General features: G+C 51.4%; 1 protein-coding gene across 1 annotated transcript in view; it reads left to right on the top strand.

Moving 5' to 3' along the window:
- The window catches only part of PTGFRN (prostaglandin F2 receptor inhibitor), an 80,278-nt gene that overhangs the window by 46,930 nt on the left and 18,768 nt on the right, over positions 1 to 14,580 (top strand). Inside the window, exon 5 of the mRNA XM_008264605.4 lies at positions 10,017 to 10,442. Coding sequence (XP_008262827.3) covers positions 10,017 to 10,442 — 426 coding nt within the window. The remainder of the gene's footprint in view (positions 1 to 10,016; positions 10,443 to 14,580) is intronic.

The raw sequence follows: 14,580 nt of genomic DNA, 5'->3' as shown, positions 1-14,580 counted from the left end.
GTCCCATATCTTACACGGCAGGTGCCTCCCAAAGGGCAAGAAGCGGAAGTTGCTGGCCCACTTACAGACTGTGCCTGGGACCAGCACACGATCACTTCTGCTGGTCTGTATCAGTCCTATCCGTCCGGAGTCCACTCAGGGTCAAAAGGAGTGGAGAAAGAAGCCCCCTCTGTGGCAGCAAGGTCACACCGCAGACGGGCACATGGAATGGGAAAGGCCATGGCCGTCTTTGGAAAACAGAATCTACAGGTTAATGCTTGATCTGTGGTTTGACATTTAGGACAGCTGGGAGAGAATGACAGCCCAGGATCCAGTCTGTCCACCCTGTTGTCATCTTAGGTCAAGTGTTTTCAGCCTTGGGGATCCGCTTCACCTAGGAGACTGCAGAGCACAGAGTCGCAGAAGCCGGGCAGTTCTTGTCCTCCTCTGCTTGGGGTTGCCGCATGGAGGCAGGCGAGTGTGTTGAAGCCGACTGGGGTCTTCTCCAGTGCCTGTTGCACCAACCCGGAAAACATCAGGGCCGGGGTGTGAATGTGGCTGGCAAATCCAGGAGCCCGCACAGCAGTCAGGAGCTTCGTGATGAGTAAAAAATTTTAGAGGCTGAGAAAAAGTCTCTTCCACTTAGGATTTGTGTCCTACTTTGAAGGAGAGGGGAAAACAAACAGATTTAAGTTGGCTTGCAAAATGGAGCACAATTTAAAGCAAGAGTCATAAAAATAAGATCAAAAGGGGTAAAGAAAAATCTTAGATATCGCAAGGTGGTTGGGACAAATTAGTTACTGCCCTTGAGCACTGAGTTTGCCTCCGAGGTTTAAGAAGAGTGGAAGAGAGGTTTAAACAGAGCTGAGATTACAGCTTCTCCACCGAGGAGGGAAAACAAACTGCAGAGACACAAACTTTTTCTTGGCACTGAATTTATCATGTGCTTTTTATTTTAGGGGCATTGGATGACATAATGGACAGTGCTTTCAGCCGCCGTTTTACAAAAGCCCCTCCGTGATTGTTTAAATGGATGCTTCTTAGATCCACTCTCTATAAAAGCTGTGGGCATAAATCTTAAGTGTGTGAAGGAGTTTCTGTAAGAAGCTGAATTACTGTAGGGGACAAATGTTGCTTTGTGTTGAACCAATCTAGTAGATGGCGAAAACTTAGAGAGTCTAGCGGAATGACTCGTTAATCTGCATATTAAGCCATCTCTCCCTGCTATCAGATGTCTTAAATGAGCCTTTGGCAAGAGCTGGATACTAATCAGTTCATGGTTGAGCTCTCTGCCCGGAGTATCAGACTTCTGCGGTGTTAATTGGAGAAGGTTCTGCAGGCTCGGGAGGAAGCAGGGCTGAGTTCTCTTCAGGCTTGAGAGCCTGATTTGCATTCCTTGCTGCTGGAGGACCCGCCCCTCCTCCAGCAGTGTGCTGTTGAGGAAGGTAATTATTTTTTCTTTAAAAGGAGCTGTTAATCTGCTAAGTACTTGGTAGAAACTGCAGGGTTCTGTATGCCACGTATTGGAGATAAAATTTAGGTCTGAAGGTTTCTGTAGGGAGATTATCATCAGCCGTGTGTCCAGGATTATTCCCGAAGGCAGGAGAGTGTGGCCAAGCGGTGGAGGCAAGGAGACCCGTGTTGAGTCCTGCTCCACCAACTGGTTGTGTTTGGGGTGTGTCACGTCACGTGCCTCAGCTTCCGTGTGCTTCATTTAGTGGGATGATGCCTGTCAAGTGCCCGGCACATTTTCTTGGTAGAGATGATAATTTATTACTGCTGAGGCCCTTCCTCACCGAGTTCTTACCCTACTCGGAGGGTACGGGGTGAGGAACTGGAGCATGTGTGTCCTGGAAGCACCTGCGCCTGCCCCAAGCCTGCAGATCCACCTCCTTCTCTGGGCGGAGTGAGTACGCAGAGTGTTGCTGCTCGGGGTGTGGGCATAGGTGTTGTGTTCTCCTGGTATGTCTGCTGCTCTGGAATGGCTCATGCTGGATACACTCTCATTGTAATGACTCTGCAAGCTGGGTCCAAACATAGCTCCGTAGTTAGAGCTCTCCCTGTGTAAATATTGGAGAATATCGAATTGTGCAAGCTCGTGCAACCCTTTGACAATTAGTCATTACACTCAGCTGCCTCTAAAGGCCCTGCCCTGTTAAAGATCATAAACCACACCGTTGTCATCATCAGACGGCGCCCTCCTGTGTCCTGTAAGTTCTCGCGCAGCCCGCTCACCTAACCAGCTGCCCCAGGTTCACTAAGTTTCAGAAGAGCTGAGGACACAGCCCTGCTGCGCACCGCATGGAACCCAGGCGCCAGCTTTTACCACCCGCTTGTCTTCCCAGATGTCCCCGACTTTGAGGAAGGGTTAATAACCTGGGTGTGTAACAGGGTGGTGCAGTTTGATCATAGTGGGAGCCAGGCCGTGGCTCTGTAGCCTCCTGTAATTCTGCTCACGTGTGCCGCGCAGGGGCTTAGTCTGCTAGTTTAGCTCTGCTGGGCTGTGTTTTTTTTGCTGGGGTTTGTTTGTTGTATTTTTTCCTTTAGGAAACCAACATGAAAATACTGCCAGTCTCATTGGGTTGTTGTGCAGATTAAGAGAAAATAACAAGGAGCGAAGATGGCCTGGCACATGTAGACAGCCCTCCATAAGTGCCAGTGTGGTCCCTCTTCTGTGACACTGGGACAGTGGTACCCTCTTTGGAGAGCTGTCAGGAAAGGGGAGGAATCTGTGTGGAAACCTCTGGGTCAGGTCCCTGCACACAGAGGGCACATAATCCTTGTTTTTACAACCGAGCTAAGGGTTCTGAAAGCTTTTCATGGCTGGAAAATTCTAACAGAGGAGTTGAGAGGCCTGTAGTGTTTAAAAAATCTTGCATTTGGAGAGGGTCACCTCCTGAGCCGACACTCCCGGGCTGCAGATTCGGGGGCGGATCCCTGTTTCTGAGAACACCAGTGACGCTGCACCGGGCCCAGCTTCAGTGTCCTGTGAACAGGCTTACGGTGCAGACTGTTGTTGGTTTTTAATGTTACAGCTTGAAGCTTTCAATGACAGTAGGAGAAATAACCAGCAAATTCAACAATTACTAACATTTTACTGATCTCACTGTCTCTCTTCCTTCTCCTGAATACACACGTACACTTTCTTTCTTTCTGGAAGGAGTATAAAGCATGACCCAGACATCATGTCTTGTCATTGTGCAAAACTTCAGTATGCATCTTTGACTGATAAGCCTTTTTTTAAGCATAACCACCATTGCGTTCTTAGCTGATTTCTTGATGAGATCAAGCAGAATGTAGTGGTAATCAGTGGTGAAATGCTTGTGCCAAAGATGAGCAAATTTTTATGCAAAACGTTAAACTTAGTTCAGGAAGTATGTTAATGTCTTTCATGTACAAGGCACTGCGTGCGTAGCAGGTGCAGATGAATGAGATAGAAAGTCCCAGGCTCTGGACAGAGTCCTGTAGAGGTGTATAAGACATCCATACAAATAACCAAAGTCCAAGGCAGTGTTCAGATAAAATCCTTGGAGAGCAGGGAGCCTGGCAGGTAGTAGGAGCGCTGTGCACGTGTGTTGAATAACAAGTAGAGGTGTGATATGCTGAGCGAGTTCAAAGGAGGCATTCTTTGTTAAGTAGCAAAGGCTACACAGAGAGGTGTCCGCGTGATGGGCCTTGAGGACCACTTTTTTAAATGGTAAAAATAGCATTTAAAGGATCATTTCTGCACATGCGCCTGAACAGAAATAAGGAAGAACCCACCCATACTCTGGCCAGTCTGACACAGTGGAATCTTATCTGCTCTAGGGGTGTTAAGTCTAAAGTTGACCCACCAGGCTGGTCGGTTCACAAGCTAGGAATCCACTTGTTCTTGTCTGTCTGTCTGCAATTGAGGCCTTGTTTCCTGGGGTCTGCAGTTGGTTTTAGCAGGATGAGACCAAACCAGTGGAGTCCATACAGAGACTCTTCTCCCCTGCCGGACTGGGGAGACTCACAGTGTGCAGTCTCCCTTGGACTCTCTCGTCTCTACATTTGGAGCCATTGGGTTTAAACAGATCTACTGTGGGTGGAGGACAGAGTAGATCAGGAGAATCTGCTCAGTCATTTAGCAGCTGGGCAGGTGCCCCACGTGCTGAGGCTGAGGGGCCAGTGGGAAGGGAGGCCTAGCGGTGAAGGGGTGCTGAGAGTGAGGTGCTGCCCAAATGTGGGGAAGGCAGTGGGCAGCGGGGCTGGGCCCACGTGGCGGAGGGTGGGGCTGTGCTCCTAGCTCTGGCAGCGAGGAAAGGTCATGGGAGGTCAGCTGAACAGGTGGCCCGGCCGTCCCGTCAGCCCAGGGGTGGCATTGAGGTTGTCTTAGCTTCAGGCAGTGAGGGCCAGGGTGAGGGGGTTGTCTGTGAAGTTTTCACTTCTGTTCCCAAGTGTTTCTAGAGTGCCTGGGAACAAGAGAGATGAAGACACTGAGGGGTAGGATGTGTGAGGATAGGAACCTCGAGGGCGGACAGCAAGGGACAGGGACAGTGGGAGACGGCACCTGCTTCAGGCTGAGGTGACCAGGAGTCTGCAGGGCTGGAATGTGGCTGCAGGAACAGACAGTGGAGTGGGTTTATTTGGAGTTGGTTCTGGTGTGTGTGTGGCAGAGGCAGAACAGGAGGGAGGGGTGCTGCACTGCGGATGTGCCTTACTTGAGGTGCTATGGAGACACCAGTCAGATGCCAAGAACTCTGCTGTGGGCCTCTGCTGGGTCTGGAGCCTCAGGAGGAATTTGGACCACAGCATGGGACCACTGGGTTCGAATGTCTGGGCTGTGGGGCATGAGGTGGGGAGGCTGCCCTGGGGGTTGGCATGGGCCCTCACCTTGCCTGCCTTTTGCTAATGGGTCAATCAAGTCATCACTTCTCTGCCCTCCTCTTTATTTTTAGTTGACAATTAAGATTATGTATATTTATGGTATACAGCATGATGTCTTGATATGTGCATACTTTGTGGAATGGCTAAATTAAGGCAATTAACATATCCATTGCCTGACATATATTTTTGTGGTGGGAACATTGAAGACTTAATTGGACGTTTAAAATCTCTGAGCAGTGTTCAAGGATACAATGTGTCGTCATTGATTAGAGTCACTTTTGTTGTACTGCAGCTCTCCAGAACTTGGCTGCCCTGAGATGTTATGTCCTTTGACCAACATCCAACCCTTAGGCTCTGATCGCCACTTTTTTACTCTCTGCTCCTGTAGGTTTGACATTTTTTTTTTAAAGATTTATTTATTTATTTGAAAGAGTTACACAGAGAGAAGGAGAGGCAGAGATAGAGATAGAGATAGAGAGAGAGAGAGAGAGAGAGAGAGAGGTCTTCCATCCGCTGGTACACTCCCCAGTTGGCCACAACAGCCGGAGCTGCACCAATCCGAAGCCAGGAGCCAGGAGCTTCTTCCAGGTCTCCCATGTGGGTGCAGGGGCCCAAGGACTTGGGCCATCTTCTACTGCTTTCCCAGGCCATAGCAGGGAACTGGATCAGAAGTGAAGCAATCGGGACTTGAACCGGCGCGCATATGGGATGCCAGCACTGCAGACGGCAGCTTTACCTGCTACGCCTCAGCGCCAGCCCAGGTTTGACATCTTGAGGTCCTTTGACTTATAAGTGAGATCATCAGGTATCTGATGTCTTTCAGTGCCTGGCTTAGTTTATTTCAGATATCATCTTCTAGGTTCATCTGTCTCCATCCTTTTAATGCTAGAATCATATTCCATGTGCACCTAGACCAAGTTTTCTTACTCGTTGATAGACACTGGGGTTGATTCCTTTTCTTGGCTATTGTCAATAATGTAAACAGCCACTATCTTCCATCATAATTTTATTTTATTTTTTTAAATTTATTTAGGGGCCTAGCACTGTGACATAGCGGGTTAAAGCCCCGGTCTATAGTGCCGGCATCCCATATGGGCGCCAGTTCAAGTCCTGGCTGCTCCACTTCCAATCCAGCTTTCTGTTATGGCCTAGGAAAGCAGTAAAAGATGGCCCAAGTCCTTGGGCCCATGCACCCATGTGGGAGACCCAGAAGAAGCTCCGGGCTCCTGGCTTTGGATTGGCACATTGCGGCCATTTGGAGAGTGAACCAGTGGATGGACGACCTCTGTCTCTCTCTGTCTCTGCCTCTCTGTAACTCTGCCTTTCAAATAAATAAAAACAAATCTTTAAAAAATATTTATTTATTTGAAAGAGTTACAGAGAGGCAGAGGCAGATAGATCATCCATCTGCTGGTTCACTCTCCAATGACTGCAACAGCCAGGGCTGGGCCAGGCTGAAGCCAGGACCTTCAGCCAGGTCTCCCACGTAGGTGTAGAGGCCCAAGCACTTGGGCCACCCTCCACTGCTTTTCCAGGTGCATTAGCAGGGAGGTGGATTGGAGGTGGAACAGCTGGGCCTTGAACCGGCACCCATATGGGATGCCAGCTTTTCCAGGTGCATTAGCAGGGAGGTGGATTGGAGGTGGAACAGCTGGGCCTTGAACCGGCACCCATATGGGATGCCAGCACTTTCGGTCAGGACTTTACTTGCTGTACCGGCCCCTCATCATAATTTTAACAAAACACCTTTAAGAGGGTACAGCTCTGGGAGGATGTGCCCGGGGGTGGAAGTAACCCTTGGCGGATGGAAGAGTCCATCTGGGAGGTGATAGGAGAGGACTCCTGGCGTTTCCATTTGCGCTGGTTGGTCAGGCTGAGGTGATGGCCCACAGAGACCCGTCTCCTGGGTCAGAGTCCCATGCAGTAACTTAGCCGTGTCACCGCCAGCACTGCACCCAGCCTTCCTTTTTTTTTTTTTTTTTTTTTTTTTTTTTTTTTTTTTTTTTTTTTGACAGGCAGAGTGGACAGTGAGAGAGAGAAACAGAGAGAGAAAGGTCTTCCTTTGCCGTTGGTTCACCCTCCAATGGCCGCCGCTGCAGCCGGCGCACCGCGCTGATCCTGGCAGGAGCCAGGAGCCAGGTGCTTTTCCTGGTCTCCCATGGGGTGCAGGGCCCAAGCACCTGGGCCATCCTCCACTGCACTCCCTGGCCATAGCAGAGAGCTGGCCTGGAAGAGGGGCAACCGGGACAGAATCCGGCGCCCCAACCGGGACTAGAACCCGGTGTGCCGGCGCCGCAAGGTGGAGGATTAGCCTATTGAGCCACGGCGCCGGCTCTGCACCCAGCCTTCTAACAGGTGTTCTGGCAGTCAGCGGGACATGGGAAACACAGAACTTAGAGGGCAGTACGTTTGGCTCATCCGAGAGATGAGGATGTGCTGGGAAGGTGGTGGAAAGGACGCGGCCCTAGGTTCAGAGCCGCCACTTTGCAGCTGTGTGGCCAACTTGTCAACCTCTTTGAAGCTCCTTCTCCTTAGAGTGCACCAGGGCCCCTGAGTGGTAATTCCCAAGCACTTGTGGAGGTGTGTGTGTAGGAATCCAGACGCACACCAGGAACTTTGTCTGTTTTAGTTCCTTACATACGGTAACGTTCTGAGCCAGTTGCTCTTATCCCCGCTGTTCCTGGTGGAGCATTGCAGTGGTTACCCTGGCCCGGGGTCACACAGCACACCAAAGGCACAGCCAGGTTGGAACACTGTCTGAATCCAGAGCCCTGGCTCTTGCCTGCTGCTGCCTCTGCGTCCTACCATGTGCAGGTTCATGGTCTTGACACTGCCTGACATGGAGTTGAGACTGTGAAAGAGGCGGTTAGCGTGGGGCCGGTACAGCTCGGTCTGGGCGGGACCAAGGGAGAGTGCGCCTGCTTCGCACACAGCTGGTTCAAATCCACCCTTCCCCTGTGGTTGTCCTGGTTGTCCAGGGTCTGCATTCAAGTCTGCAGCTTGGGTGTGGGTGGCTTGAACGTCTCTTGTGTGCATGCTGGTATAAGCACATCTCGGCAATGTGTGTCCCACACTCAGCTGCTGCTGGGGAGGGGGCCTTTGGAGGGTCAGCACCCTGCCCACAGCGGGGCGACCTCAGCACACGCACCTGGATGGCCGCTCAGGTCTCTTCCAGCTTGGATATCCCAGCAGCCTGGGGCCTCTCTCCAGCAGGGTGTGCCCCTGTGGGCGGGCAGGGGCTGCGTTGGGTTAACTTTCTGTGGCACAGAGTCCAAGCTCACTTGTAATTAAATGCTTGCAAAGATGACATCGGAGGGAATTAGGATTTGGAGTTCTCTCTGTATCTCGGCCCAGTGAATCATTTTTGGAGAAGTCACGATGTTATAAATTCCATTAGGAGTGTAAATCACACGAGAACAGTTCCTTGATCTCAGCGGTTTATCATCCGTGTGAGTCATAAATAAAAGCAACGCTAAATAAAACTAAGTGGTGATGCAGATAAAGACGGTGTTAGCAAATGGGAAGTTCTGATAGGTCAACTTGTGTTTCTCCTAGAAGGCAAAGTGGGACGGAAGGGAAACGGGGTCTTTCCTAAAGGCTGTAGTGGGGAGGCAGCAGACACTTATTGAGTGCCTGCCTCAAAGAAGGCAGCGTGTTTGGAGCTCGGGGAGGAGGCCCCAGAGTGGATGGCTGGTATGCAAGAAAACAGAGCTCAGGGGAGCACGGAGGAAGAGCGTCACCCCTGGGACTCAGCACCTGGGTGACTCAGCCGCTGCCGTGGCCTGGGAACCTCAGGTCATGAGACGAAACCCACAGAGGAGACTGGGGGAGGAAAGGAGGCTACGGAGAGGATCCACCCCTGGTTTTCCTCGGCAAGTCTGCAGGAAATCTTTGCCAATGGGGACAGAAATATGGAGGTGCAGAAGTGGATGCAGCGAGCCTCACAGGAACGAAATGATAGAGATAGAGAAAAGGGGGGGGTGCAGATTAGAATATGCAGGGGGAGCGATGGCCCGAGGGCCTGCCTCTGGAATGTGGCCAGGGAGGGCAGGGACCCAAGCCGCTGTGGGATCCACGGGCCTCGGCTCCTGGAATGTGCTGGGGGTAGGGTTTCCAGCATTGCTCCCCTGGGCACTCTGCAGGGCCGCAGGCTTGCTTGGCATGGTAGACGGTCTCCGCAAAGTGTGAACACAGCTTCCCAACAGGTCCCTCACAGGAGACTCCAGCCTGCTGGGAAAACTGACGGCACAGTCCCCCACGCCACCCCCAGCCGGAAGTGGCTTCCTGGCGTTGGCCTTGGGAGGCTTTCTTGGTGGGGTATGGGAAGCGCATTTTACAGAGACCCCCTCTTGGGACCTCTTCTGTCTGCTGTGGTTTGTCCCCTACAGGTTCCTGGGCTGGAGGCATGGTCCTCACCATGGTGAGGCTGAGTTGGGGCAGGGTGCGGGGGGTGTTAAAGGTTTATCTACTTGTTTGAAAGTCAGAGTTACACAGAGAAAGGGAGAGGCAGGGTGAAGCATCTGCTGGTTCACTCCGCAAGTGACCAGGCTCTTCACCTGGGGTCTCCCATGTGGGTGCAGGGGCCCAAGGACTTGAGCCATCCTCCGCTGCTTTCCCAGGTGCATTAGCAAGGAGCTGGATTGGAAGAGGAGCAGCTGGGACATGAACTGGTACCCATATGGGGTGCTATGCCATGGCACCAGCCCCTGTGGTCTACCTTTAAGATTGGGGCCTGGTAGAGGCCATGAGGCCACGGGAGACACTGCCCTTGGAAGGGAGGAACACTGGTCCCTTGGAGTGAGTGAGTGGGTTGTTAGCAAATGAGGCCGCCCCACGCACTTGGTCTGTTCCGCTCTTTCCCCTTCTCTGCCATGTGTGACATGGCCAAGGGAGCCCCCAGCAGAGGCCCAGCAGATAGGGCTACCCAGTCTTAGACATTCAACCTCCAAAACTGTGCACTAAATAGACCTCTTTCCTTTCTAAAGTACCCAGCCTCGGGTGTTTTGTTAGAGCGAGAGAGTGGACTCGTGTTCCATCCACTACAAGGACTCTGGTTTCGGGCTCTTGTCAGTGGGATAGGTGTTTAATTGGCAGCACAAGAGCACGATCTGTCTCGCTGCTTCTGCAAAGTCTCGCTGTGTTGCTCTGTCTGACTGTTTTATCCTGGCCTCTCTCCCTGACCCCTTCAGAACCAAGCTATCAGGTATACCTGAATGCGTCCAAGGTCCCCGGGTTCTCAGACGACCCCACCGAGCTGGAATGCCGGGTGGTGGACGCGAGGAGCGCCGAGGCGGGCGTCCGCTTTACGGTCTCGTGGTACTACAGAATGAACCGCCGCAGTGACGACGTGGTGACCAGCGAGCTGCTTGCAGTCATGGACGGGGACTGGACGCTGAAATATGGCGAGAAGAGCAGGCAGCGGGCCCAGGACGGAGAGTTCATCTTCTCTAAGGAGCACACGGACACGTTCAATTTCCGGATTCAAAGGACTACAGAGGAAGACAGGGGCAATTATTACTGTGTTGTTTCTGCCTGGACCAAGCAGCGGAACAACAGCTGGGTGAAGAGCAAGGATGTCTTCTCCAAACCTGTCAACATATTTTGGGCGTCAGAAGGTAGGCGCTTCCTTCCGTTCATGATCTGCTTTGGTTTGGTTTTTGCTGAAGTCATCCCAGGGCGTGCCTTCAGGTCACGTTAGGAAGCCATTCGCCACTCTACAATCCTCTACACCCACTTTGTACTCAGCACCACTACCCCTATACCCCATGCCCTGGAGAACCTTCTGGAACTCACTGCCAGCACCAGAATCCCCTGTTCCCTGAACAGTTCCTCTTTCTTTATCTCGCATTAAACATCATCAACCTCGCTTGCTGAGACCAGCTTTCCTGGAGCCCTCCGAAGTGGTGGTGTTTTCTTCCCTGCTGTAACCAGGCCTAGAGGTGGGGGGCAGGTGCTCTCCTGAGTCCTCACGCAGCTTGCAGATCGCTTCCCTCACCCCAAAAAATCTCCATCTTAGACTCTCGAGTCGTCAGACCAGACCACTGCCGCTCACTGTCCTTGCCGGTGCCTCTTCCGTCCTCCGTTCTTGGCAGCTGTTAGCTTTTGTTTCGTGGCCACTCTCTCTAATACTGCTCCTGTCTCCCTGACTTCAGTATCCAGGCAGTGCCCTGGGCTGCAATTGAAATCATCCTAGGAGCTTAAAAAAAAAGAAAATACTGGTGCTTGGGTCCTACTAAAATTCTGTTTTAATCGATGTATTCCATGTTCAGTGTGAACACTGGAATTTTTTAGTGCTCCCGTGGCGGTTTTTAGGTGCACCTAGTCTGTGTCTCTTGTCGGCCTCTCTCCAGTCATTGTGTTCCTTATCCCATCTGCTTTATTCCCATGCTTAGACCCTTCATTAGACCATGTCACTCTAATAACTGGAACCACTCCCAAGTATCCTGTTCCCTAAACATCTCCTATTCCTAGATTAGTCCCCTAGGACACCAGCAACCGCCCTTCAACCCTGTCGGGCTAATGGTCAGTTCATCCCACCACCTTCTGTTGTCCTTCGTCCCCCACTGTCCACTCACCTCTCTCTTCCCAGTGTGACCGTTTATCAGGAGAGTGTTAGACTCGTCCTGCCGTGCCTGCCATTGGACTCTTTCATTCTTACATATGTCCAGGAGTGGGAGGTGGGGATCAAGTATGTGCTTTCCAGATCCCCGTCATTCATAATCACTCCCTTGCACATACCCGTAACTCCCTTGTCCTGCCCTTGGTTTGCGTTTATACTCCACCTAAACCACAACCTAGTTCAAAGCCAGCTCCCTGCTGTCTCCCTGCCTGCATCTATAGAGGTAAATGTGGTTGGAGAAAGAAACATTCAGGCATGTTGACCGGTCTCCCTTTGAGTCTGTGATCATTTATGTGCAGTGGGCTCTGAGCACTGCGTTTCCTTCATCTGTTTGCCTGTGCTCCTGAATGATTATTACCCACGGGGCCTTCTCTCTCAGCAGCTCCCACCCCTGCAACTCTTGGTCCTTCTTCCTATTTCCATTCAAGAAAAACAGAATCAGGAAAATTCACCCGCACTCTCCCCCAGTAGCTGAGCCCGTGTTGCTCACCTGATACCCTGGCAAAGCCAGCTCCTCTGACCACTCAGACACCCAGCTCTTCCTCTAAGTCTTTAGTGGTTGCCTCTCTTCTAAATTTTTTCCATTGGCCCATCAGCATTCTGTTAGGTCTCGTTTTATGTGTTGGTTTTTAAAGCTCACCTAATCTTGATCCCACCTCCTCGTCTGCTTTTCTGTTCCGCATCCCCTCTTGCCCACCTCATCTTCTCTTGTTTGTTTTCATTTAGAGCCACAGTATTTGAATTATCTATACTTGATGTCTCCAGTTTTTCTCCCCCCACTCTCTGGTACTTCCTCTGGTCTTTTCCTCCTACTGCTCATGTTGGAATGACCGGTGATCCACACATTGCAAAATCCAGTGTCAAGGTGTCAGTTGTCTCGCTTGACTTCGTAGGGGTCACCTAGGTATTTTGGTGTTTCCCTTGGTTTATAGGACGCTGCCTTCACCAGGCTCTCTTCCAGCCGTACTTGCTACTTCTCAGCCCCTTAGCTAGTTCACGTTCATTTTCTGACCTCAAACATTAGACCACTTCAGGATGTAGTCCTATACTCCTATTTAACCTTTATTCCCTTGGTAATTGCGTGAATTTAAATATCATCTAGACACCAGTGACTCCCAAATTTACATTCTGACCCTAACCTCTTTCCAGAGATACAATATTATTATACTGTCTTTTTCTTTCCTCTAAAATGAATTTGAGAGAGTTGACATGGACAGACAGAACGAGATCTTCTAGCCCCTGGTTCACTCTCCAAATGCCTGCAACAGACAGGGATGGGCCAGGCTGCAGCCAGGAGCCAGGAACTCCTCCAGGAGTGGCAGAGACCGAAGTATTTGAGGCAGTTCGTATTGGAACCTCTCTTGAAAGTGGCCTCTCCAGCTTTAGCCAGCTCTCCTCTCCCAGCCTTCTCAGGCACCATTGTGCTACTTGTAGACCATAATTTTCTAACCCATCTCCTTGCTTTTGTCCTTGCACACAGCAACTAGAGCAACCCTGGGCATCACCAGGCAGCTCATGAAACTCCTTGGCTCTAAACCTTCACAGCTCCCTTCTCGGTGAGAGCAAAACGCAGAGGGCTTCCAGGAATGCTGGGTGCCCTCCGCCAGCTGGCCCCATTGCCTCTGGCCTCACCTGCCACTCACCCCACGCCCACTGTACTTCAGCCACTCCCCGGATGTACCCCCGGCTTGCTCCTACCTCACGGCCTCTGCTCTGCCCGTGGTTCCCTCTGCCTGGCGTGCTTTGCCTCCTTGTCTGCCTTCAGGTCCTTGTTCCAACACTGCCTTCTCCATGAGGGCCTCCCTCCCTCGCTCGCCACTCTGTCTGGGGTTGTCATAACACTCCCCACCCCACCGCCACCCCACGCTTTCTCCCTTCCTTGCCTGGTTTCTTTTCTCTGCGCCCTGTATCAACATCTGACCATATCATACATCCTACCTGCTATACTCTGTCTTCCTCTCCTGGATGTTGTGTTTACTGCTGTACTCCCAGGTCCTGGAATTTAGAAGGCTCTCAGAAAGTAGTTGTTTAATCAACAGATGGGTGTACTGTCTCTCCAGACAATCAAGGAAGGATGTGGTTGGCTCACTGCAACATCAGAAATCAGTGGTTCTAGAGAGACAGTGGCGTAGCAGATCTGTTCTACTGGCAGATTTGAGGGGAAAGCCCAACGTCCAAATCTCCTGTATTCCAAGACAGATTATAGGATTAGCTGTCTTACCAAAGGAGGAAAGAAGGGTGTCTAATTCTTGTATTCCTCTGTTCAGCAAATATTGAAGTAGCTTCAGAGTGACGCTGTGCCCTTATAATAGGGGACTTCTAGTGTGTGTGTGCTTCGGCTACTGTTTTGACAGAGAAGCAGAGTAACGCGCTCAGACCTGAAGTTACGCTGCTGTGTACACTTGCTCACAATGTTCAGTCGGGCTCTCCAAAGTGGAAACCGAGTGGAACTGGAAATGCTGCAGACCTCTCAGTAGTAGATCTGTTCTGTGGTGTTAGGCTCACGTGATTCAACAGGGAGAGGCCGCTGCTCCCATCCCCGCCCCTCCAGGCAGGCTGGGCTCGCTAGCAGTCAGTCGTTTGTCTGCACTCAGCAGATGCTCAGCGGCAGGAGAGCAGTGGCCTGGCCAGCAGGCTGGCGCCTGCCACCTTCAGCGCTGCATTCCCCAGCTCACCACGAGTGGGCTCCACCTCGCATCCCTGGGGCCCGGTAGCCTCTCGAGTGTTTTCCCTTAGTGAAACCTCTCAAGGACTTGAAAGTCCTAAAAAAAAAAAAAACCAACAAGTTTCCACCATCAATTCCTTCTCCCCCTGTACCCATTAAATACGTTTTTTTTTTTTTAAAGTTTTTGTTTATTTGAGAGAAAGAGAGAGACAGTTCCCATTATTGGTTCACTCCCAAAATGCTCACAATGACTGGGGCTGGACCAGGCCAAGTTGGAAGCCAAGAACTCACTCCAGGTCTTTCGTGTGGGTGGCGGGGAGCCAACTACTTGAGCTATTACCTGCTGCCTCCCAGCGTGTGCGTTATCAGAAAGCTGGAATCAGAGGCGGAGACGGGATTCAAACCCAGGCACTCCGATAAGGAATGTGGGCCTTTCAAGGCAAAACGCCCACTGCCCATGAAATCCTTT

The sequence above is a fragment of the Oryctolagus cuniculus genome, chromosome 7 (genome assembly GCF_964237555.1).
Source record: "Oryctolagus cuniculus chromosome 7, mOryCun1.1, whole genome shotgun sequence".
NCBI classification, from domain to species: Eukaryota; Metazoa; Chordata; class Mammalia; order Lagomorpha; family Leporidae; genus Oryctolagus; species Oryctolagus cuniculus.
This window is presented reverse-complemented; position numbering and strand designations above follow the sequence as displayed.